Below are 23897 nucleotides of genomic sequence, written 5' to 3'. Positions count from 1 at the left end.
AAAGTAGCATCTTTCGATCTAGTTTTGATCTGAACTGTTTATACTCCAAATGCCTGTACAATCCAACCACAAGCAATTCAACTCTGTAGTTATCGCCTATTCAGTTCCTGGTCATTTCAGAAACCGACCAAAGTCATAATAAACCCGCTAAAGTCCAGAATGAGTTCAAAACTGAAACGAAAAGAAATATCACTCACCGTAGACATTCTCAGTCATCGAGGTTAAAAGTGATGTTCACATAGGGTTCTGAGAGGATGTCCTATACGGACGCGCGCTTGCATTTGGACCACATTGCTCACTGCGTGAATGAGCACACTCTTCTTCTTTTTGAATGAAGATAAATACCTAGAGAAAGTATCAGGGTTCCCAGTTTATTTAGGGGTGGGGGATTGAACTTGATTCCTGAGAAGTTAAAGGAAGGCTAGGCATCCCACAAGCTTGTTTTGCATAGACAGAACACGATGTTCTGCGTATCTTCACATTCAAGGTAAGAATTTACTTAGTTTAGCTAAACAAAATAAATGATTTAAGTATCATTGTTTCACCCCGAGTTTGTGTAATAAAGCAGACTGTGTATTTTAAAACGTGCTTTCTCATTCTTTATATTCAATTACTTTGTGCACATACTCCGTATGCTTAATTTAATGGACACCGGGGCTTCTTAGATACAGCAGTGTCATTTCTGTTGGTGGAGAGCACAGCTTTCCCCGCCACCAGCCTATCACTGTGCTATTGACCCGCATTGACGTCATTGCGTCATTAGGTTTCCCTGGGAAACGCAGAAATTCAAAAATAGCATCAAATTAATTCAGCTGACAAAGAGAGGGGGCGGGGCTGTGGGTAAACGGGTTTGATGGGGATGGCTAGTAGGGGGCTCTCCTAGAAGCGTGGCACTCAACTAGACACGCTGTTACTACTGAAGTGTCAAGTAAAATCTATTGATGGGTCGTGTGTAGTTAGTAGCATTTTTTTTGTAGCAAAGGAGCTTAAATATTCTGTATATTGGTTAAGTTATCATGATTAGCCTGCATCTTGATCTGAGCATAATCTTAAATTAATATTATTGATATTTTAAATAGCAAATCTTTACCAAGAAATAATATAAGATTTTTTTTTTAAGTCGTTAATAATACACCTTTTAGTGGGCTAAGCATAAAAAATAACCTATCAGTATGTTTATTGTCATGACATGTTTTTATATAGTGAATGTCATGAGGCTTCACACAGCCACCTTGTGGTCAAACTCGGGATAACATAAACGTATAGCTTCGACCTCTGAGACCAATGTTAAAATTAGCCTGCAATCATATTAAAAAGTCAAAACATATTTATAACATATCCATCCTGCATCCCAACTACAACTTTTTATTTATTTAAACCTAGAATTTTTCAAGGGGGTTGGTTTGGTGGAACATTTTATAATGTGACCCATTCACAAGGTTGTTGGGGGTAAACACTTTACAAGACACACTGGCATGAATGATATTCTCTTTTTTGCTTAACAATACTGAACGTGTGATTCAAGTTTAATTTAGGTCATTAATCAGAAAACAATCATAAACATGTCTTTAAAAACCTCATGTCCATTTCCAATTAAATTTTTGATTAACTTGTATGCTTTCACATAGACTATGGACAACAAACAAATTTTTATCTTGACTTTCCAAGTATTATACATAGAACAATACAGTTCAAAACTTAAGCGTCAACAGCTCAGCTGTGAAAAGTAAAGTGATTGGAAGTGTATTATAGCAAAATCTCCTTAAGGTCCCTTTAAAAAAACGGCAATAAATATGCTGTTAAAAACACAAACCACATTTTTATTGATCTTTTGCTTAGTTTAAATATTGCCAGTGGCTCTGTCTTCAGCCTGAACGTTAAAGATTGTTCCCATGTCAGCTATAACAGCAGTGCAGTAAACGATCAGGGGAAACTCTCCTCTCCTTGTTTGCAGTAGTGGATATTTTTAGCTAAGAAAAAGCAACAGGAGGACGTACAAGATGCTTCAGCCTGCTTTGATGGCAGATACAAGGAGCATACAAGCCTAGATAACAGCAAGATGTAACGGTCTGAACTGTTAACATTAGCAATAACTAAATGGATGTGTAAAAGAAAGGGTTATAGTGTTTCTTTTAACAATCTGTATTCTGAAAAAAACAAAACATTTTAAGACACCCTTTATACACCTAGCAGCTATTGCTGAGAGAGGGACATATGGATATGGTGGGACTAAAAGATTAATTGTATTATTTGTGTTATTGCAAAAAAACAAAAAAATAAAAACACATTAGCATTCAAACATACAGTCCAGCACATTCAATGTCAGGCACGCTGAATCTCAACCCCAGAAAAAAAAATCCCTTTTTAGAAATATCAGGATGTTTCACTAAAAAATAATAATAATCAAACAACCCTTAAGCCATAAAACATCATAAAATTGTCTTAAATATCTGGAAAAATTAAACCGTTTTCATTGCTCAATTGAAAGCCAACCTTATAAACAGTAATGGTATGGTTTATATGTATGAAATTAAGACAACAAATAGACAAACACTCTGTTCCTTACTGATAGCTAAGATTAAGGAGCATGTTCAAGTTATGTGTGTGTTTGTGTTCTCAGGGAGCTCGCCGGTCCCTCTTGGAGAGGAGGTAGCACTGGATGGTACGAAGACGGTCTTTGGCTGGCCCAAATTCTGGCTGGAGTTTTAGAGTCGACTCATACCAATGCATGGCCTTCTCAAACTCCTCCTATGAAGATATCATTTAAGTATTTATTAGAAACAGTCATCATTTAACATCAATAAAATACTTCATAATAGTAGGTCTCAAAAAATAAAAAAATTCACTGACCATAGCTATATAGACGTTTGCCAGAGTAAAATGATTAACAACAAAGTGAGGAGCAATTTCCACTGCCATGCGCGCCACAGTCAGGGCGTCCTCCCATAGCCTCGCATTTTGGAAGATGTTGGCAAGGCTGATAAGAGGCACATCCTAACAGAACAGGAATAAATATTTATGTCAAGCCAACCAATGGAGAAGAAATTTCTGAGACTGCAAAGGCCCCGATATACTCGCGGCGAAGTTCTTCACTTAGGTGTAAAAAGAATTTTGAAACACCTTTGCAGCGATATACTGTTAGCGAACATCCCAACGCTGCCCACACTGCAGAGAGCATTTAGATGAACATGTAAATATGCGCTGTGCGCTTTCCTCTCAATAACAAAATAAACGCACAATAAAATAACAGCGGCAAGAAAACAGCAGTTTAGAAAGCATCTGATCACAGCGATGTAGATATATTTGTACAAGCTCCGTAATTCAGCCCTCGCCATAGATTGCTTAAAATCAAGCAACTTTACAATATTAAACATGAAAAAAGTGCAAGGCTCTCTTTCAATTAGAATTACGACTTCAATTCCTACTATAAAGCAACTCTCCAGTGTGTTCATGTTTTTACTCGTGGACGTCTGACCTCAACAAACTGAACAGATCAACAGAATATATGAACCGGAATGTTTCCACTTCAAAGAAGGTGGAGCCACAGAGTAGAGGTCTGCACAGGCTTTAAACTGAAGCCCGAACACGGCCCGTAGCCAAGATCGTTTGACCCGACCCGACTAGTGCGGTTACATTTTAAGACTGAACCCTGCCAGTCAAGGGTCTTTCATGCGGAGAATATTGCATAATGATGCATTTAAAAGTTAATGACCAAACGTATCTTTACAAAAGTTCACATGCTGTTGCAGATGAAATATAATGTGGATAACATTGAATAAATATCTTTTCGTCAGGTTAGATACTGATTATTAATCACTCAAACACCTTTATCTAAACCTCTCTACTTAACCGTCGGACTCGCACACTTGCCATGTTTGTAGTTTTACTGAACACATTTTATTCGTGTTTGTAGTTCTCATCGAATCCTCGTCTAATGCGCAATGGGTTGTGGACAATATTAGCGGTCAGAGTGTGCACGGATCTGCACTTCAAATTCTAACCGGAAAAAGGAGACCATCCGGGTATCTTTGGAATACTCATTTCAACATTCTACAATTTGTGACACACTAATTCTAATTTCAAACACTATTTAGGATGGATAGTAGGGCTGCACGATAATGGTTAAAATGATAATCACGATTATTTTGCTCAAAATTATAATCGCGATAATTAATCACGATTATTTTCATTTGAGAAACTACAGAGAAAGAGAAGAGACAGTTAACGGTTTTGCACGAGTATTTGCGCAAAATCCACGCAGATTTGGTTTACACGAATTTCCCCAGCAAGTCAGTAAACATAATAACATGCCAAATTGGCCAGTGATTTGACAGCGATACCCGCCAAAGTTCATTTTTAGCCGCATTTGGCAGGTTGGCGGGTGTTAATTTCAAACCATCAGACTTCATTTAACCAACTACAACTTCCTCAGACAGCAAGTCAATACAAATGGCATGATTTAACGTTAGATGAGCGCTTTGTGATGCGTCTTCACATTAGATCTTCTAAGCGACACATTTTGTTTGAAAATGAGAAAGTACAGATCCAGATCGCTCAGTAAATTCGTACTGCAAAGAAAAATAGTCTAACGTTACTTGTTGATACACACTGAAAATGGTCAGTGGCTGTCGTTTTCAACTGATTCACATCATGAAAACTGGTAAAAACTTAAACTTCAAAAAATAGAACAGCGAAACTCATTTAGAAACAGATTTAGTCACACAAACGGCACTAGTGGCTTGTGAAGAAACAGACTGGCTGTGTAACAATTTCATGCAAACAGAATATCGCTGTGGAGATCAGTGCTTTTTCCGCAGTGTAGAGCAATGTAAGAGAGATCGAAGCTCTGTTTGGGTAATTTGGAAGATTTAAGCTATTCAGATCTGGCAACCACAAACATCAGTGCTAGTGGGGACTTGTTTACAATGCAAGATAATGCAAATGTCTAATAAAAAAGCGTTTTCAGGATAAAAAAGCGAGCAGGCAAATATCGCGACGATTTTTTAAAGTTAATCGAGAGAGGCAGATATCGTTATCGCGATTAAAATACGATTAATCGTGCAGCCCTAATGGATAGTATGCGAATTGGGACGCAGCATTTGATTTAGAGAGATGCTTTGCACTCATTCATGTATAATATCATACAATGTTTAAAACATTTAAATACACATAGTAAATAGTATAAAATGTTTATATTGCAATTTTATATTAAATTGCGTAGTAATTTTAGATCTTTATGTCTAATTTTGTGCTATCCCCTGGCTTACGTTATCCAGCAAACACGAGAAGTGGCTGTGTCTGCCGAATTTGTTGCAGTGCAGCTTTCCCTGCATAAATTTGCATTGTAAAAAGTTCTCTCTTATTAATTTTAAAAGATAAAAGTCTTATCGCACTCATAGTTCAGGTTTGAGTGCCGTCTGGTGTATTGTGTCCATGCGCAAAAACAGTTGCGTCAATATATCAATTATTAGCCTATATATAAATGTGCTTCCATGCTCTTTCGCCCACAGCACACGGCATGCAAACCTATTTAGTTTAAAATATTTCGTTTTTCTTGGTTACAAACCCAAACCCGAAGCTATTCATGAAACATTAAGGCTTTACCACAGAGCACACCTACCCATTACGTAATCGCTATGGACCAATGGTAGTTTGAAGGTGTTTACCAGTCAGAGCGAACCTTTCTGGAAAGTTCGCTTTGGCAAGCTGTTTCAAACTCCCGAAACAAACACCAAATGAACTTCGTTTTGGCCTGATATTGTTCGAAATGACGACACACCTGTTCGCTCTTCGATTTTGCCTGAAGTATGTCGGGGCCTTAATATTAAAAGTGTATGAGCAGAACCTTCATTTGGTGAGGAGCGTAGTTGAGAGCTTGGCGGAGGCAGTCGATCGCTCTCTTTCCCTGACCTTTCACCCTCCAGTACAATGCTGCCATGCTGGACAGAACCCAGGACGTCTGATTCTAATGGATATACAAACAACCATATCACGAAATATAACAAAATCTATCACTCTTTTTCACTGATAAACTTTCCATTGAGTTGTTCTCAGCTAGAAATACAGTCATGAAATATATTTACACGCAGCTATAATCGAGCAACAGTGTTTTTTTGCACAGTTGAGCTACTGTCCTGTCTGTTTGTAAGGACAATTTTTGTCTGATTATACATGATGGATAAAAACCAAGCCGCACTATCACATTATCTATACTACAGTTCAAAAGTTTGGGGTCAGTAAGATTTTCTTTATTTGAAAGAATTGAATTTTGAAGAGTAAAGATATTTATAATGTTACAAAAGATTTACATTTAGAATAAATCCTGTTCTTTTGAACTTTCTATAAATCATAGAATCCTGAAAATAAAATAAAAATCGATAAAAAAAAATTAAGCGGCACAAAACTGTTTTCGACATTAATAATAATGATGATGATAATAATAATAATGATGATGATAATAATAATAATAATAATAATAGTAGTGTTTCTTGGGCACCAAATCATCATAACAGAATGATTTCTGAAGGATCATGTGACACTGAACACTGGACTAATGATGCTAAAATTCAGCTTTGCATCACAGGGATAAATTCAATGTTTAAATAGATTGTTTTATCATATAAATATATTTTAATGGTTTTAAATTGTAATTATATTTCATGGTTTTAAATAAATGCAGCCTTGGTAACCAAAATATTACAAAATCTTACCAAACTCAAACTTTTGAATGGCAGTGTAGGTCTGATACTTTGCAAAAACCAGACTTGTATACCGGTAAATCATTTCAGACATCATTCAGAAATGACATTATAAAAAAAACAAATAGTTTTAATCCAACTGAAGGCAACTTTTAAAGTGCATGAGACCGCACTTGGTTACAGACAACACTCCGTGTCATACCTTTTCCAACACCTTAGCAATACGTGTTCCCACTTGTTCAAAAGACAGTGAGGGAAATTTATCTTTTCCCAGATTCTGCAACACCTGTGACAGAAGAACAAGAGTGAGACAAGACAAGACAAGACAGCCATCCACAAACATCAGAAGCTTTCAGATCAGCAGAATCAGTCACGGATGTAAACAGGAGGAAAAAAGCACCTCTCTGAGCTGACTCTCTCCAGTATAGTGAATGCCTCCGCGGTTGGCCACACCGCTCAGATGGTCGAGTGTGTGCATACTGGCAGGGAGGTTGGCATTGCACACCGGCTCCACCGCAGGTTCCTGAAGTGGAGTGGCGAAATCTATATGCTCTGTGATACTGTGAGGAGTTCAGAATCACATGTTAGCGAAAAAGAGCCAACTGTGAAAGCATCCCAATTGTGTTTTAAGGGTACAGAATGACCCTAGGAATGATATCCTACTCTATGTTCTTGGCAGACACAGCCAACCAGGTACTAGCCACAGTTGTGAGGTCCACACGACGTGTGCGCTGACATTCCTCAGGACCGGGCCAACCCAGGCTGCTGTAGTCCTTCCATCGCTCTATAAACACAACACATTAAATGTTGTCTCAATTCCTTTTGCAACAATTTTTTTTTAAATATTAGATGAAAATCTTAAACTTAAAACATAAAGAAAGATTAAAAGTGTTGCCTTGGAAACCAACTTTTCCGAGTTTCCAAGGCAACACTTTTAATCTTCACGTTTTAAGTTTAAGATTTTTTTTCTTATCTTTTTTTATCTTATCAAGAAAAAAATATTTTTTTGTTAACAAAAATTATTTTAAAACGACTAACTGAAATTTAAGCTGAAGTAAATAAAAATAAAGCTAAACAGAAATATTAAAAACAAAACAAATAAAACAAAATAAAAAAACAAATTACTCAAATGTAATGTAAAAGAAAATATGAATATAAAACTGAGTAAGAATATTCAAAATATGAATAAACACTATAATTGTATCTAAATAATACTAAAATAGTCAAAGCATTCTCAGTTCATTCTCAGCACCTGAGGGTCCAGGTGAGGGGATTGTGGGCCCACTGATCTCAAGGATGGAGTTGCTTGATGTTGGTTCACTCTGACGAACATCTCCATCTCCCACCCAACCCTCTGAGGTATCAGATTTGGGCTTTTTCACACGTTTCACCTGGAATGTTATCTAAAGAGACAGAAAAGAACAGGAGTCAAATTCACTTCGATTTCGAATGCAAAACGTTCCTGAACTTTTCAACAGAAATACGTACCCATTCAGCTCCCTCATCATCCTCACAGTTGCCAAAGCAGGGTCCTCCCCCTCTCGCCCCCATGACCCTGTCGTTTTTCAGCACGCGGATGCCCCGTAGGTCCCCTGTCTTCCCGTTCATGTCCAGAGCCCCCTCAAACGCTCCTATCAGCTCTTCTCTCAGACGCCAGTCCTGTTCCTCTTCCTCCACCCCCTCGGCCTTTTGCTCTAGGCCCCTCTCCTGCCCACTCGCCTCCCCTGAGCCGTTACTGTCCACCACCACCTCTGCACAAGACAAGAGAAAAAAAGTAAAGAGGAAAGCTGTTGTTAAGAAGCACACTGTATTAGAATCAAGAGTTATGCAGAAATCCTTATTCATTTTTTTCCATGTGGATTGACATCAGCAATGTGATAATGGCTATTTGAAATAAAATACTATTGTACGCCATGTGTCCTGCCAGCTATTGTTTAAAAATAGTAAGTGAAACAGCATGAAATATGAAACAGTATAAATTATGCAACCATCAATTTTTTAAATAGTAGTGTGCTATACTGCTGTATCACATGACCTCACAACAGTGCATGTTTAATTTATCAAGGACAGGACAGTTACCATCTAAGATACTTTTTATTTCACACTTTTAAATTGAATCTTGAGTAAGATGTTCATAAAAGCATGGAGAAAGTTGTTGCATTACAAAATTATTACACTGTGTTCCATGTTTGCATTTTCTATGCGTTTTAATGCAGTTTATGAAATACAGAATCTGTTGTTTTTTCGTTTGAAAATCACATTTAAATATTTAAATGCAGTCTCTTGAGGCAGTCTCTTGATTTTTTATCAAATAATCAAAATGTGTCGAGAAAGACATAAAAATCACATATATAGTATGCTTACTATGGTACTATCCTTTCCTTCACAGAGCCAATTTAAGAACCTAAAGATGCAGTCACAATTATTTTGTAATGAAGTTTAGAGGACGAAATCCAGGCATTTTAACAGGAATCCACAAGACCAGGAATTTCATGTGAGAGCAAAATATTTCCCCACATAGTTAATCCAACGTGTTCAAGTTGGTTGAGGAAATTTGAACAAAAAGCTGCTTGGTTTGAAAATGACTTTCGCGTGTGTTGTGCTTCTTACATTGCTAAACTATTGACAATAGAAAATGGACCTATTTAACCTCAATAATTTACACAATAAATTTAAACCTGGAAAGAAAGATTCAGGATTTTCAACAATGTCAAAAGGAAATACTACAACATGAAAATGAATAAGAGATATTTAAGATTCATTGCTATTCATATTCATACATATACATATATATATACATATACGTGTGTGTGTGTGTGTGTGTGTGTGTGTGTGTGTGTGTGTGTGTATATACACACACACATACATATATATATGTATATACACCTATGTGTGTGTGTGCGCATATATATATATATATATATATATATATATATATGTGTGTGTGTGTGTGTACACACACACACACACACACACACACACACACACACACACACACACACACACACACACACACACACACACACACACACACACACACACACACACACACACACACACACACACACACACACACACACACACACACACACACACACACATATATATACATATACATATATATATATATATACATATATATATTACTGGTCTCAGACAGTTGGATGGAGTCTGCTGCATCTTATGTGAACATCAAACATAAAGAAAGAAGCCACATAAGCTCCATTATTAATCTTACTCTCAAAGAGAAGAGAGTCTTCTAAAGCAGACACAGGCATATCAGTGTCCCAGGCCTCCTGCCTGCCGCTGCTGCCCGAGTCCCAGTCCTCCAGCTCAGAGTCTTCCTCTGCCTCACAGCCAGAGCCAGCTATACACACATACACACACTTCAGCTCACATGTTGCTTATCTTGCATTCAAATCAATATAACTGCATTATTTATATACAAAAGTAACAAAAGGTAGAAAAACAGGACACTTGGACACATCTTTATCATTTGGACTGTTGAATAAACAAGTGTGTTAGTTCAGAAGAGGGTTGCCAAATTAATCCCAAAATCAATAGCTCAGAGTTCCCCCAAATGAGACGAGGACAATGAGTTCATTTTTGTCTGCAGAGCGCAGCGGCATCTAAATAAAGCCTGTGCTATTTTCAGTGCCCTGAATTATTGAGGACACGATTTCGCTATTTCAAAGTGTCTCTCGCACAGATGAGTGCCAGGGGAGAGAGAGCTGAGCTAGAGAAGGGGAGCAGCACAAGATGCTGAGGAGAAGAGAAAAGGGGAGCAGGAGAGGGAATGGAGCAAACCCAGAATAGAAGATGCAACGGTAAAGAGTCTAAAATTGGCTCAAAGATTACAGTGCCTGGGCTATAAAAAGAGTGTTGAGCGCTCAGCCGCTGAGGTTGCAACATCAGGGAGAGGGATGGAGGGAGGTGAATGGGGGTAGCTGTCCAGAGAGAAAACTCTTGGATCAGTGATGGGAGGGTCATATGGGTTTACATAGGAGGATACTTACATGGACAGGCCTGGTGCTGGAGATTGTAAAGAAAGGGGTAAAACTGGAGACAGCGCATTAGAGGCAGGCTGGCACGACACTGGGGACAGTGAACCATGAGAGTCAGGGCCCGACGAAACACTGCCAGAGCGCCAGACAGGTTACCCTGACAGAGGTGAACGTTGACCAGACTTAACAGGGTGTGAGGCTGGTGTAGAGAGAGAGAGAGAGAGAGAGAGAGAGAGAGAGAGAGAGAGAGAGAGAGAGAGAGAGAGAGAGAGAGAGAGAGAGAGAGAGAGAGAGAGAGAGAGAGAGAGAGAGAGAGAGAGAGAGAGAGAGAGAGAGAGAGAGAGAGAGAGAGAGAGAGAGAGAGAGAGAGAGAGAGAGAGAGAGAGAGAGAGAGAGATACATAAACTTTTTAAAAAGCTTTTGTTGGGGCATCTACTGAAAGAGTCACAAGTAAAAAAGAAAGCATACATCCAAATTTCTTTCATTAAAAATGTGTAATTTATCAAATACATTTATAAAAGGGCTGTCAACTAAACATGTTAGAGCGAATGATTCCAAAGAAAATGATGAAAAAAATGAATGCCCTCTGACTTGTTTCAAAATACCTGCATGTCCGCTACCCTGGTAATCCAGAGTTCTCGCGAGAGCACAAGTTGAATTTGCTCAGCGAGTTACTCAGGTGTCGAGTAATGATGCTCATTAAATATGCCCCTCGATCTGAGCTGCACCAATCACATCGGGTTATCTGATATAGGCGGGCCAGAGGCGAGATGGCGACAGCGCTGCGACGTCGAGGTCATTAGTAAACATTGCAAGATGGCTATGGGTGAACACCATTTGTTTGAAACGGCTTTGGCCACTACAATGAAATATTTAGACTTTTTCTCTAATAGAGGAACAGAAGACGGCGCTCGAATCGTTCCTTTGCAAGAAGGGCGTTTTTGCTTTTTTGCCGACCGGATACGGTAAGAGTCTATTCTACCAGTTAGCTCCACTGGTATCTAAGCGATAACCTGTTGTGATTGGTCGTAGTGTTATCCAATTGCGTGCAGTGAGATTTTCAAATGCATGCTTGGTGCCGCCCTTCGAGCTTGCCGATTTTCATTAGTCGACGCCAGAGCATTAATCTTTTAGATTTAGGTCTGGATTTCCAGGCTACATGTCCGCAGGTAAGTTAACAATCAACTAGCCACACTTACTAAAAGCAGCTAAGCACAGTCACGAACATAAGAGCCAGCGGGAGCAGCTATTCTAAATTTGAATGTACATAAAAATTAATTATTAAAATTAGGTTCCGAGAGAAATGCTGTCCTAGGACTACAGTCCTGAAACTGCAGCCTCCAGAATTGCAGGAATACCCTACTCACTTTTTCTAACTATACAGACTATGTGGTCACCTAAAGCATGGTTCACACGGCAGGATAATTAGGCCGATTTTAGCCCCGATTCACCCCTTCCGACAATCTTAAGGATGCTCCGATTATCGTAAAATAATCTGATCATAATATTCCTGCCGTGTGTGGTGTGTTAAGGCTGCTCTCGTCTGCTCGGAAGGACGTCGGGACCGCTCCGATCTCAAATCGGGGATATCCAACATGTTGGATTTATTTGGCCCGATTTCTTCTCGTGTGTGGTGTCCCCCGAGCACGCAATCTGTGGACTGTGGAGTGTAGCCAATCAGAAAGCGAGGTGACGAGGCGGCGAGGAAACACCGGGAAATATAATCAAAACAGCTGGCGGCATGGCGCACCAGAAAGTCCGGTGGACGTCAGAGATCATCGCCTTTTCTTTTGATAACGTTTTTTTTCGGTTAAAAACAAACTACAAACTATTGCCACTGCATCCTCTTCGTCCGCCATGATTGTTTACTCTGAAGTCACGTTTGATCTCGAGGTATTTTGCGCGATTTCCCATCTGATCTGGGAATGCTCGGGAGTCAAATCGGTTCGTGTGTGATGTGTTGATTTTGCCGTGTGGCTGCGCACCACACACTGTACGACCAAAACTGTTAGACCCGTGATTTTCTATCCCCGTGTGTGGGGTCTCTCAGGTTTGGAAAATCGGCCGACAATTTTAAAATCGTCCCGTGTGAACCAGGCTTAACACATGCACTTATTTTCACAACTTTTTTGCACTGATTAGTTTGGCCACAAGGTGGCAACACTAATCAAAAAAGAAATGAACGACACCAGAGATGCCAAGTCCGCTTGTAATAGGCAACTGTGGGCTTCTTTTTTTGGTAAGTCGTTTAAAAAAAAAAAATCACGAGTTGCGATTTTTTGGGCCTATTTTCAAAAATATGTTTCCTCCAATACATTGCTCAACACTGTCTGCTCAAAGCTAATAGACAATATCAGTGCAATAATACAAGTGCTGTAGCCCCCTCCTTGGAGAAAAATCACGCTCAACGTGCAGGCATGTGACACTGTAAATCAACGCAAGCAATGATAGTTAGTAGACGTAAATAGACGTATGTACATTTTCACAAACAATGCCACCAACAGAGATGTACAGAGATAGAGAGGAAACATGGGAGATCATGGACGGTGTATTCTGCCATATTGCACGTTGCCGTTTCCTCCATTCATTGTGATATGAGTGAACCGTCTTTGTATATCTATAGTTTTGGTGGCATGTCAAAATAAGATAATCAACAAGCTGTCTACACTGCAATCTAGTTATGTAATCACTTACAGTGTAAAGTGGGAGGTTGAAGTCAAAGTCTGCACTATAACAGGTGTGGTGTTCAACGGTCTCCATTGTAGGTCAGTGTCAGTATGTACCTCAGAGCGGTTGATCTGCAGGGCCTGTTGCAGCAGATCATGAGCCTCTTCATGCAGGCCGTAGTGCAGCAGCAGGTTGGCAGTGTTGACCAGAGGCATGTCTCTGTGCTGAGGAGGGGTAGAATGGAGCGCCTGACGCAGACACAGCAAAGCTTGTGAGCCATTTCCTTTGGCACGCCAGAAAAGACCTGCCTCATTCTGCATCAACCACAGCGGTCCATTCATCTGAGAGAAAGAAACTTTCCATTTGATCTTCTTTAATGCTCTTGATTTTACTGTCACATTTCTATTTCTATTTTAAAAATGCTGCAGACAGACAAAATCTGATGTATTACAACAACCAATTATAAGCAGCTAACAATTTCTATGATGTGAATCCAATCAAAAACGAAATGTCTGTCATTATTTACTCACCTGCATCAGGTTCCAATATTTATTCAGTGGAACACACATACACAAATGTTTTTAAAGACTCTTCAAATAGAAATGTTCCCTATCAAGACAGTGTCCATGTGCTGTTAAGTTCCGAAAAGGCCAATTCAGCACTATAAAAGCACCATTCACCACCTATGTGTGTACCATATATACCACCATTCAAAAGTTTGGGGCAATACGATTTTTTTTTTAAATAAATGAATACTTGTATCAGCAAAAATACATTAAAGTTATCAAAAGTGATCTTTTACATTGTAACAAAATTTATTTCAAATAAATCCTGTTCCTTTAAACTTTCCATTATTTAAAGAATCCTGAAAAACAAGTATCATGGTTTTCACAAAAATATGAAGCAGAACTGTTTTCAACACTGATAATAATAATAAATGTTTCTTGAGCAGCAAATCATCATATTAGAATGATTTCTGAAGGATCATGTGACACTGAAGACTGGAGTAATGATGCTGAAAATTCAGCTTTGTTCTGTCTGTACAGCTCCACACTGTCCATCCTTACACAATTAGTCAAATCTTTTTTACATTTTTTCTTTTTTTAATCACATTTTTTAATCTTTAATTTACACTTCAATGGAGTAATTTGGTCTCCAATTATCGACACAAAGTAAATTGTGCAACTGCTAATGCACTCGACATGAGCCATATGCAGCCTTGATTCTTTTACCTTGTCCAGAGCCTGAGCAATCAGTGCTCCGGTTTGCTCCAAACTCCTCCCACCACTGCGCTTCAGCAGCACCTGCACAAAACACACAAACACACGGAATGACTCACCTAAGAAAACACAACACTCCTACATACCAAATATCCCACTGCTTCATCTACCTGCACAAATAGCTCAGCTAAACTAAGGGTGTGGTACAGAACTTCTTTTACACTGACAGTGTTGACAGCGGGCTCATACCTCGGCAGCATGTGGGTCAGGCAGCTCCTTCTCCAATGCCCAGGCCAGAGAGTCCAGCGGGTCTCTAGCGGTGACAAGACTTTTAAAGCTACAGTCTGGTGTCTTTTCTGGTGGTGGAGGACTTTTGCTATCCAAGAGGATATTCAGAGCCCTGGTAACAACGATAAAAAGCTCATTGATTAATACAATTCAGAGAAATAAAAATACACCAGACCTGGTTTCCAGCTTCCAAATCCGGCCAAAACTCTCAAGCTTTCTGCCCTTAATATAGCATCATAATAAAGCATCAATTATAATAAATGATGTAACATCTGGAAATGTTATGCTACTATACATCGTGTCTGTGATCTTGTGGTTTATACTGATGAAATGTAACATAAGAGTTCATGTTATGGTTCCACTTGTCTTACTTAAAGTTGCGGGACTCAGGGAGCAGGTAATAGGTGGGAAGTAGGTGCACAGGAGGAATCGTGGGGAATCGTTGTGCACAGTCAGACCTCCTGGGCCACAGCACCGTCTGACTCTCCTGTTCACACACAACAACCAGAGAGAATGTGACCTCTAGATATACTGGACAGTCCAGACATATGGTGCTTTCACACCAATTACAGCAATTACTAGATGACATGACAACCTGGACTTTCTACTCTGAGCTTTACTTCCTCAGAATTGGAATTATGTGTTTCTGTGGCAACATTATTAACACAAAATTAATTTGCAAAAATGTAAGTAATCAATAGGCAAAACCACAACAAAAAACTAAAAAATTATACAAATGTCTTAAAATGTTATTGTTCATTTGTCTTATTTAGTAGGAAATTAGTTAGTTATCCAACTATGTGCTTTTAAATTATATTGTAGCCTGTTTTTCGTTTATTTTCCAGATTATGCTTGCATTATTAAGACATTACCAATTTTTGGAATTGTTAAACAGAAAAATTCAGAGATAACTACTGAACTAGATTTTACTGCCACAATTTTGAGTGTCTTCTCATGGCGTTACAATGGTCAAGTGACACTCTGAAATCTCTCCAGAGCTCTCTGAAGTTGTAATCGTGAGTTCCAGGAGGATATGACTTTTTACAAGTCAGAATAATGTAATTACAGTAACTCCAACATAGTGTGAACACACTTTTATATTGTGTTCTAACATACACTGATCAGCCACAGCATTAAACCACCAGCCTAATATTGTACAAGTCCCCCTCGTGCTGCCAAAACAGTTCTAATTCATTGAGGCATGGACTCCACAAGACCTCTGAATGTGTCCTGTGGTATCTGGCACCAATACATTAGCAGCAGATCCTTTAAGTCCAGCAAGTAGCGATGTGGGGCTCCTACTGATCAGATTTGTTGCTCCAGCACATCACACAGGTGCTCGATTGGATTGAGATCTGGGGAATTTGGTCTGTGGCTAGGGTGATCCATATACAGCAAACTGCGATGCACTGTGTGTTCTCACATCTTTCTATCATGGGAAACATTATGTTTTTGGGCTATAGTAGGTCTTCTGTGTGATCAGACCAGACGGGCTAGCCTTAGATCCCCACGTGCATAAATGAGCCCATGGCCTTGACGCTAGTTCACCAGTTGTCCTTCCTTGCACCACTTTTGGTTGGAACAAGCCACTGCATACAGGGAACAACTCACAAGACATGTTATTTTGGAGATGCTCTGACCCAGTCGTCTAGCTAACCATCACTATTTGGCCCTTGTCAAAGTCGCTCAGTCCATTTTTCCTGCTTCAAATACATGAAATTCAATAATTTGCATAATCAATCCCCTCCCTATGTCATTGTAACAATATAATCAAGATAATTCACCTCTCAGTGGTTTTAATGTTGTGGCTGATCAGGATATATATACATATATACTGTGTGTGTGTGTATGTACAGTATAACTATCTATTTCTATATCTATACTCACTGTATACAGTGTATGTATGTGTATGTGTATGTGTGTATATATATATATATATATATATATACATACACACATACACATACATATACATATATAAAATAAACTAACCATAAAAGTGCTTAGTGCTTATCAGCTCTTGACTATATTTAAACCCATTTCACAGAATTTTCATCTTTCATTCAAACTTTCATCAGATCTTACATCCGTAGAGGTGATCTCCTTGTCCCAGTGGGCTGCAGGTTCCCGTCCTAAGGACACAGTGTAGGACTTTTGAGGACTGTGACTCTCATTCACACTCAACTCAGACACCAGAGCAACACTGTTGGCTATTGACACCTCCTCACCGAACTACAAACACACACAACATGTCAGAGAATGAGATGACTGATATCTAAAGCAATATCACACAAGCAGAAGATATTGCTTTCATAAAACATTTTATAAACGTTTTATAAACAAGTTCGTTTCAGCTAATCAGCCACCAAAAAGGTTGAGAACCACTGCTATAGACAGCTGTGCAGTGGTGATGTTTAAGAGTAAAAAAACTGCCACGTGAAAAAGTCCATGTGAACCAGAAGTTGCAGCCAACATTACATCAGTATTGTGACATGTTTTCAGTCTCACCTGAATGTAGTGGACATTTTCAAACACTTCTCCACGGTGATACCGTACAGGCAAGTCAAAAGGGCAGTGCAGGGTGAACTTCTGCTGGCCCATATGACACATTTGGTGATTTCCTGAAACAAAAAAACAAAAATCACATGCCTCTTATGCACATTCATGTGAGCAACAAGGAGACACAATAAACCTGGCGTCAACAAGATCTGGCAGGCTTGCGAAACTTGTTTATCCAGTATATTGCACAATCTTATATAGGACCTTGAGTTTGTGTGTCTATGTTACAGACACTGTATGAATGGAACTGAAAGGTGAAGATATGCAGTCTAAAAAATGCCGTCTAACCGAGTTGTGCTTCTTTAGCCATCTGGGTCTCGTGGATGATGTTTCTTAGGATTTGCTCCTCCTGAATGAGCTTGTGCTTGTCCAGCATCTCCTGCTGCCGCAGGTAATGATCGTGTTGCTTCTGGTACTCCTTCAGTTCATTCAGGGTGCGTTGCAAAGACCTACACAAACAGTAAAAGAAGATGTGTGTTCATTTCACACTTGCACAGTGTTTTTGTTTTTTAGCACAAACTCAAATTCATTTGTGCCCCCTTCCTTGTCATCAACATGAAATCAATTATAAGTTCCTTATTATCACTCCAAATGTTGAAATTCGAATGTAAGAAATGCAGAACAGTAGTCATTTTAGTCCGTTTATTTGTTGTAACTACCAAAATATTGACGGAAACAAGAATATTGTGTCAATATTGACCAAATATTTACAACCGAATATGTGGTTCTTAGTTTGTATGACAACGTCTACAAGAAACAAGTAATTTTATGCTCAATCATATGAATTAAGTGTTTTGTATGCTATTTGTATAAATTGTCATTTAACCAATGTTTACATCATTATCTTTACTGCTTCGAAATACATGCTGTCATTGAAAACTAATCTTTTTACAGTTACTATACAAATAAAACAATATTACATAGCACAACATCTACATAACCACAGTGAATAACTGCACATGGTGAATAAAGCAGTATGTACAAGACTTACAAAGCATAAATCTGTATTCAGATTTCAGAAGAATAATTTTGATATTTGTAATACAAATGTTGAGGTGTCTCGTCCATCAGCAGATCTGATATCCGCTACTGTAATGAAAATGAACGTAACTTTTAATAAGTGGGGAAAATTCACTACTTTAAGCAAATTAAAGTTGGGAATTAAAGGTACAGTCTAGTCTGTAAGAATGAACAGAGTCCAAATTAAAAATATCGGAGATCGTTGTTTCCCCCGCCCCCTCCTCCTCAGACTCGGTGCTCACGCGTGTTGCCAGTTTGAGGACACGCAACAGGAAGGAGCGCAATTGACAATGGAAGCCGAGGAGACGTACTCATGTAAGTTGATGAGTTGATTTATCCGCGTTTTAATATGCTCTCGTTCATAGAGATTTTTAGATGGGCACGAGGCTTTTTAGGTTGGGTAGAATCTACAATCTCTGACCCAGTTTGTTTGCTGGCTGCAATACGCTGTGTTTCCTGCCAACTGGCATCCCGGGGTGTCGAAATACTATTGGGTGAACTGGCAGTGGGCGAGATCACACAGCCCAAAACAAAAACAGACATTCCAACACGGAAAGCACATTTCAAAGTAAAATAACTGGCTGTAGAAATGTTTTTCAGAGAAGCGAGTATGTGAGCTTACATACAGCACTTTTAAACCATTTAAATGTTTAGGACATTTGCGTTGTAAGACTGTACAGGGAGTCTTCAGATTTAAAAGCGCTGATTCGTTAGGTAATGTTTTCTCATTAAAATCGGATGGTTTCTTTTTAATTCAATAGAATGTAAAGGAATACTGTGGAATACCAATACAGAAGTGTGGTGGATTCAATTTTCATGACATCATGATCAATCCAGTCATTTATGTAGATCAGTGGTTTGAGACCTGCAGTACAACCTTAGAGGTCACGGATCCCCTGTTGAACGGCTCTGCAATGATCCAGTGAGTGTATGGGGAGACACTCATTAGCAGTTACAAGGCTACTTCATACTCTGAAGGTTTTACTAATGAGACTGCATAGAAAAAGAGTGACAGTCCATGAGAAAACAAAAGTTACCGGTGTTGAGCCTCAAGCCGCTGCTCCAGCTTCTGCTGACACAGGACGGCATGTTTCCTCCTCAGGGCCTGTTCAAAGCCTGGCTGAGCCTGCAGGGCCTGCTCATAGCACAGCACCGAGTGATTATACTCCCCCAACATCTACCAGAGACACAGGAGGAAGGAGAGAGATGCAAAAGGAACTGAGTGTCATTTGATGCAAAACAAGGAAATCAGATACTAAACCAAAACTGCCATTTCCTGTCCAGCAGAAAGTGTGAGCGCAGAGGATTATGAGGAAGTTCAAAAACATTTTTTAAATGTATTTTCAAGAAGCCATCCCTCTTCTTCACAACGCTGCACTCACAGCGTAAATGTTGCCCAGGGTGTAATGGCTGGTTAGCAGATCGGTGGTGAGATCCAGAGTCGCATGGGCAAGGATGGCTGCGTCAGCTGAGAAGTGTGCTCTGTGAAGTACGTTCGCCATATTGACGAGAGCAACGTCTTTGTGCTGCCTGCAAAAAAAAAAAAAGTGGAAATACATGAAAATGTATGCAAAACAAGATGACACAACTTGTGAAGTTCTTTGTGCAGGTGGCGAGAGACCAATTTCATTGTTGATATGCTATGCACGCGATACATCTGCCATTTGTGTCCATGTGTCATTTCCAGTTACCTTGGAGAAAAATGGAGGGCACGGACCACACAGTCCACAGTACGCCTGGGTTCATTTTTTATCCGCCAGTAGAAAGAGGCCAAGTTATAAAGCACCCATGAAGAGGAATTCTTGAAAAAGAAAAGAAAGACGGTCATCATTAATCTTCAGGGATGACAATTTCAGCTGACTTCTGCTGTTATCTGTGAAACTTTAAAGACTGCAATTATAGAGGAAAAACTAAACCATAGAGAAAAATAAAGAGATTTCAGTTTCCACTAATGCATTTCAATAACTTTTCCAGTTATGAGTATATTTTCCTAGATTTACATTTGTACTTCAGGAACCAATCCTAAGAATAAATAAGTTAAAACAATTATTTTGTATTAATGTCTTCAATAAAGCAATAAATGGCCGATATTAAAATGATCTACTATTTTGTCTAAATAAATAAAACAAAATTAATCATTTCAAACACTAAAAGAGCATCACATCATTATAATTTACAGTATAAAAATGGGTATTCATTTTGAGATCTGCTAAAAAAATGACATTTAAAGATGTTATTAAATTATTAGTGTTATTAAAGATGAACTTTATGAAAATTTAAGTTGGTTAAATGTAAGAATAAGGGATATGAGAAATTGAGAATGCACAATTAAATATCCAATATTAACCAAAACCGATATAAATAAACAAAAAACCCTAATATACTGTCTATTAAAAAGTATTGTACCGATATTTAATAATTTAATGTGGTTGGAAGAGCGACTACTTTGCTTTAGCGCAAAGTAAAGCACTTTGTTTACCATAAGACCGGATGGTCGCAAGACCATTTTGAGTGTAGTTGTAGTCAAAGAAACAAAAACACACACAAAAAACGTAATACTAAATCTTTCACTGATGCAAGACTTTTATTTTAAAAGGCGTGCGTGAAAGCCCTTGACTCTTCAGTCAGACGCAGTTTAAGTAAAGTGTGCCTGAGAAAAACGCGTTGTCCTGATTCAGTATCTGAGGTCAAATGAGGTGTTGTCAGGCTATGTCATTGTCATTATTCTAATGTTATTTTCGTAACTTTAATAAAAATCCTCACCACAGAAAAACTAACTTTCCTGTCCTGCTCACGGTGCGCAATCTTCAGTTGGCGTGCTGTATATCACTTCACTATATATAAAGAGCGAATGAAATTACGAGCGTGCAACGTGGTACTTACAAAATTACCAAAAAGTACCAATAAATTACACAACTGGTATGTTGTGTGTTAGCTGGGAAAGATTTGCATGCAGGTATGATGTTCATTCTATTCATCAGGATTAGTGTCCATATGGTTCATAAACAGTTCATGTAAGTGTTGTGTATGTACCTGTACCATGGTAACTGTATTTTCTGTAACCTTTTTGTTATTTTCTATATTTTTAATGACTGTGGTGGCTAAGTAACTTTACATACTTACTAACACAGCATAAACTAGTTTGTGACTGCTATTTAATAGCCTTACCTTATTATACTGTTTTTCTTTTTTTATCAGTGTTAGTGATACTCTTACAATTTATGTGTATGTTAATTAAAGTGGGACGGTGAGTGTGTGAACCATTTTTGAGAAATAAATTTTCTTGGTTTAAATTCCTACAAATCTAGGTCGCAGCTTAATGACCATGGGAAAATCTGGGTCCATGGCGAAACCAGTCGAGAACCACTGCCAAAAGAAACTATTAGCTTTGTGTCACAAAGGCTGCTTCCCTCATTTCCGCATATTGATGCTGCTTGCATCTTAAGAAGAATAATCACATTAAATTAAAGGAGAACATAACAACAAAGATTTCCAGTCACTATCGAAAATTGGTCACACTTATATTAGATGTCCTTAACTACTATGTACTTACATAAAAAAATAAGTACAAAAGTACTTATTGTGTTCATATTGTATTGCAAAAAAAACGTTTGCCGCTATTGAGGTGGGACACGGGTAAGGTTAAGGACAGGTTTGGTGGTATGGGTAAGTTTAAGTGTGTATTAAGGGAAGGTCAACAGTGTAATTAGGCTATATACTCTATGTATTTACAGAAATTAATTACAGCTGTAATTACATGCAGGTATTTATTTATTTTTAAAATATAAGTACAATGTAAAAACATGTATGAACACAATTTAATTGTATCAAATGATTAATTTCAATGTTAGTACATAGTAGTTAAAGACACCTAATATAAAGTGGGACCAAAAATTCCAGACTTTTCCAGGCTAAGAAATCCTAACTGTAACATTTCAAGGATTTCCATGATTGTGGAAACCCAGAAGAATATAAATCAAGCAAGTCAACTTACTTTTAATAGGGCCTGGTGTATCTGATGCCCAACTTCATCCATACTCTGCCCCAGCTTAAGAGGCAGGGAGGCAAAGATTGGGTCATCCTTTGAAAGCAAGGGGGATGTTAGGTTTACCTTCTCTTGGACACCCTTAGAGAGAGAAACCAGAGCGACAAAGACCATAAGGGTACATGTGAGAGAATAAGAGAAAGATATGTGTAAGGGTGCTGCTTAAAACACTCACCCTGAGGTGCTGAAATGCATGAATGCTGTAAGGGAGATCGAGAATTTTTGTGCAGTCAGGTTTTTCCAGGTCTGTAGGTAGAGGTGACATCTGATCCAAAAAATCATCTGGACTAGAAAACCACAACAATAAAAATGGAATGACGTACGTGATAACAACGACTGAAATGTTTATTACATTAAAAATATATAATAATAACCTGAGGAAACACATTTCCGCCATAAGCAAACACTTACTTTATGTCTTTGCTTTCCAGGGATATAAAAGTGCCATCATAGAGATCCAAGTCTCCCAGAGGAACCTTAGCCGTGACACAGTCAGCATCTTCTTTGTAATGCCGCTGCTCTAAACCAGTATCCCGGTCCTCGTTCTCTTCAATATGAATCTTCTGAGCAACTAGTTGCTTCTGCAAAATGTACAAGAATTCACTGTCAGGCTAATAGTTTAGGGAAGCGGGTTTACTTAAGAGCGGTCTTCTTCAAGACAAGGCACATTATAAAAGATCCTTTTAGGCTATGTTGAATGTGAGGCTTAACATCACCTCTAACTTCTTGAGGTAGTTCACACGAGTCTCTTGTTGCATGAAAAGAACTAAATGGTGGGGATGTTTCAAGTTAAGAGGAGAGTCCACCTGAAAACGAAAGAGCGTGTGAAAGGCAAAGGCAAAATCAATGCACACACATGCTTTAGAGCAAGAGTCACTATCTGACAGATATTAGGTCACAGGTTAGATGACATCAGGAAGCCAAATCAGGCTGATGATTTGAACAGTATTATTGAATCAGTGCACAAGAGAGCGCTGTGATATAATGATAAGCAGCAGACAACAGCTGTCAACACACGCATCTGCCTGACAGCTGCATAAAGCAGTGTTAGTGGGTAACAGTCAGATCAGAAAGTGATTTTTGAGGCTCTCTCGTCTTGTAAATATGATCTAGAGAGCGATGGAGTGACTAAACACGACACAGTTGCTTAACGTTACCTGCTGTTGGATTTTGCCGTCCTCCGTCACCACCCAGTGCGTCGTAGCTCGCCCGGGCTTGGCCAACAGTACACAGATAAAAATGAACGCCGGTCCTCGGACGGACGGGCTCCAGAATATTTTATTACTGGAATGATTGCCTAAGCTATTGCTCTTGACACCCGCCATATTTCTACCGTCTGTCCATTCGACCCTAAAGGTTCGCGTCATTCACCTCAATCTGCTTCCGGGTTACAGAG

The 23897-nt window shown here is 38.9% G+C and overlaps 1 protein-coding gene across 1 annotated transcript; it reads right to left on the bottom strand.

Moving 5' to 3' along the window:
• Positions 1-1327: 1327 nt before the first annotated feature.
• On the bottom strand, positions 1328-23897 carry ttc17 (tetratricopeptide repeat domain 17). Its single transcript, XM_082161844.1, has 25 exons — positions 23659-23897; positions 23218-23307; positions 22913-23082; positions 22677-22788; positions 22451-22582; positions 20148-20257; positions 19839-19986; positions 19494-19633; positions 17725-17885; positions 17386-17498; positions 16963-17109; positions 15249-15364; positions 14839-14989; positions 14602-14673; positions 13486-13710; positions 10715-10901; positions 9937-10065; positions 8187-8449; positions 7951-8101; positions 7362-7482; positions 7099-7258; positions 6901-6984; positions 5846-5965; positions 2851-2994; positions 1328-2748 (listed from the first exon to the last, which is right to left on the bottom strand). Exons 1-25 carry the CDS (start codon positions 23866-23868, stop codon positions 2617-2619), a joined length of 3588 nt encoding a protein of 1195 aa, XP_082017970.1. The 5' UTR covers positions 23869-23897; the 3' UTR covers positions 1328-2616.

Source organism: Leuciscus leuciscus, assembly GCF_965113295.1.
Source record: "Leuciscus leuciscus genome assembly, chromosome: 2".
Taxonomy (NCBI): Eukaryota; Metazoa; Chordata; class Actinopteri; order Cypriniformes; family Leuciscidae; genus Leuciscus; species Leuciscus leuciscus.
Note: the sequence above shows the minus strand (reverse complement) of the source record. Positions and strands in the feature narration are given on the sequence as shown.

What these genes read in the sequence shown, in the direction of transcription:
- ttc17 (XM_082161844.1), bottom strand. Translation starts at nt 23,868, where the DNA reads ATGACGCGAACCTTTAGGGTCGAATGGACAGACGGTAGAAATATGGCG. An exon ending in ACTACCTCAAGAAGTTAGAG is followed by an intron (nt 23,083 to 23,217) that starts GTGATGTTAAGC and finishes TACATTTTGCAG; the next exon opens with AAGCAACTAGTTGCTCAGAA. An exon ending in ACGCTCCTCACCAAATGAAG is followed by an intron (nt 2,995 to 5,845) that starts GTTCTGCTCATA and finishes CTGTTCTGTTAG; the next exon opens with GATGTGCCTCTTATCAGCCT.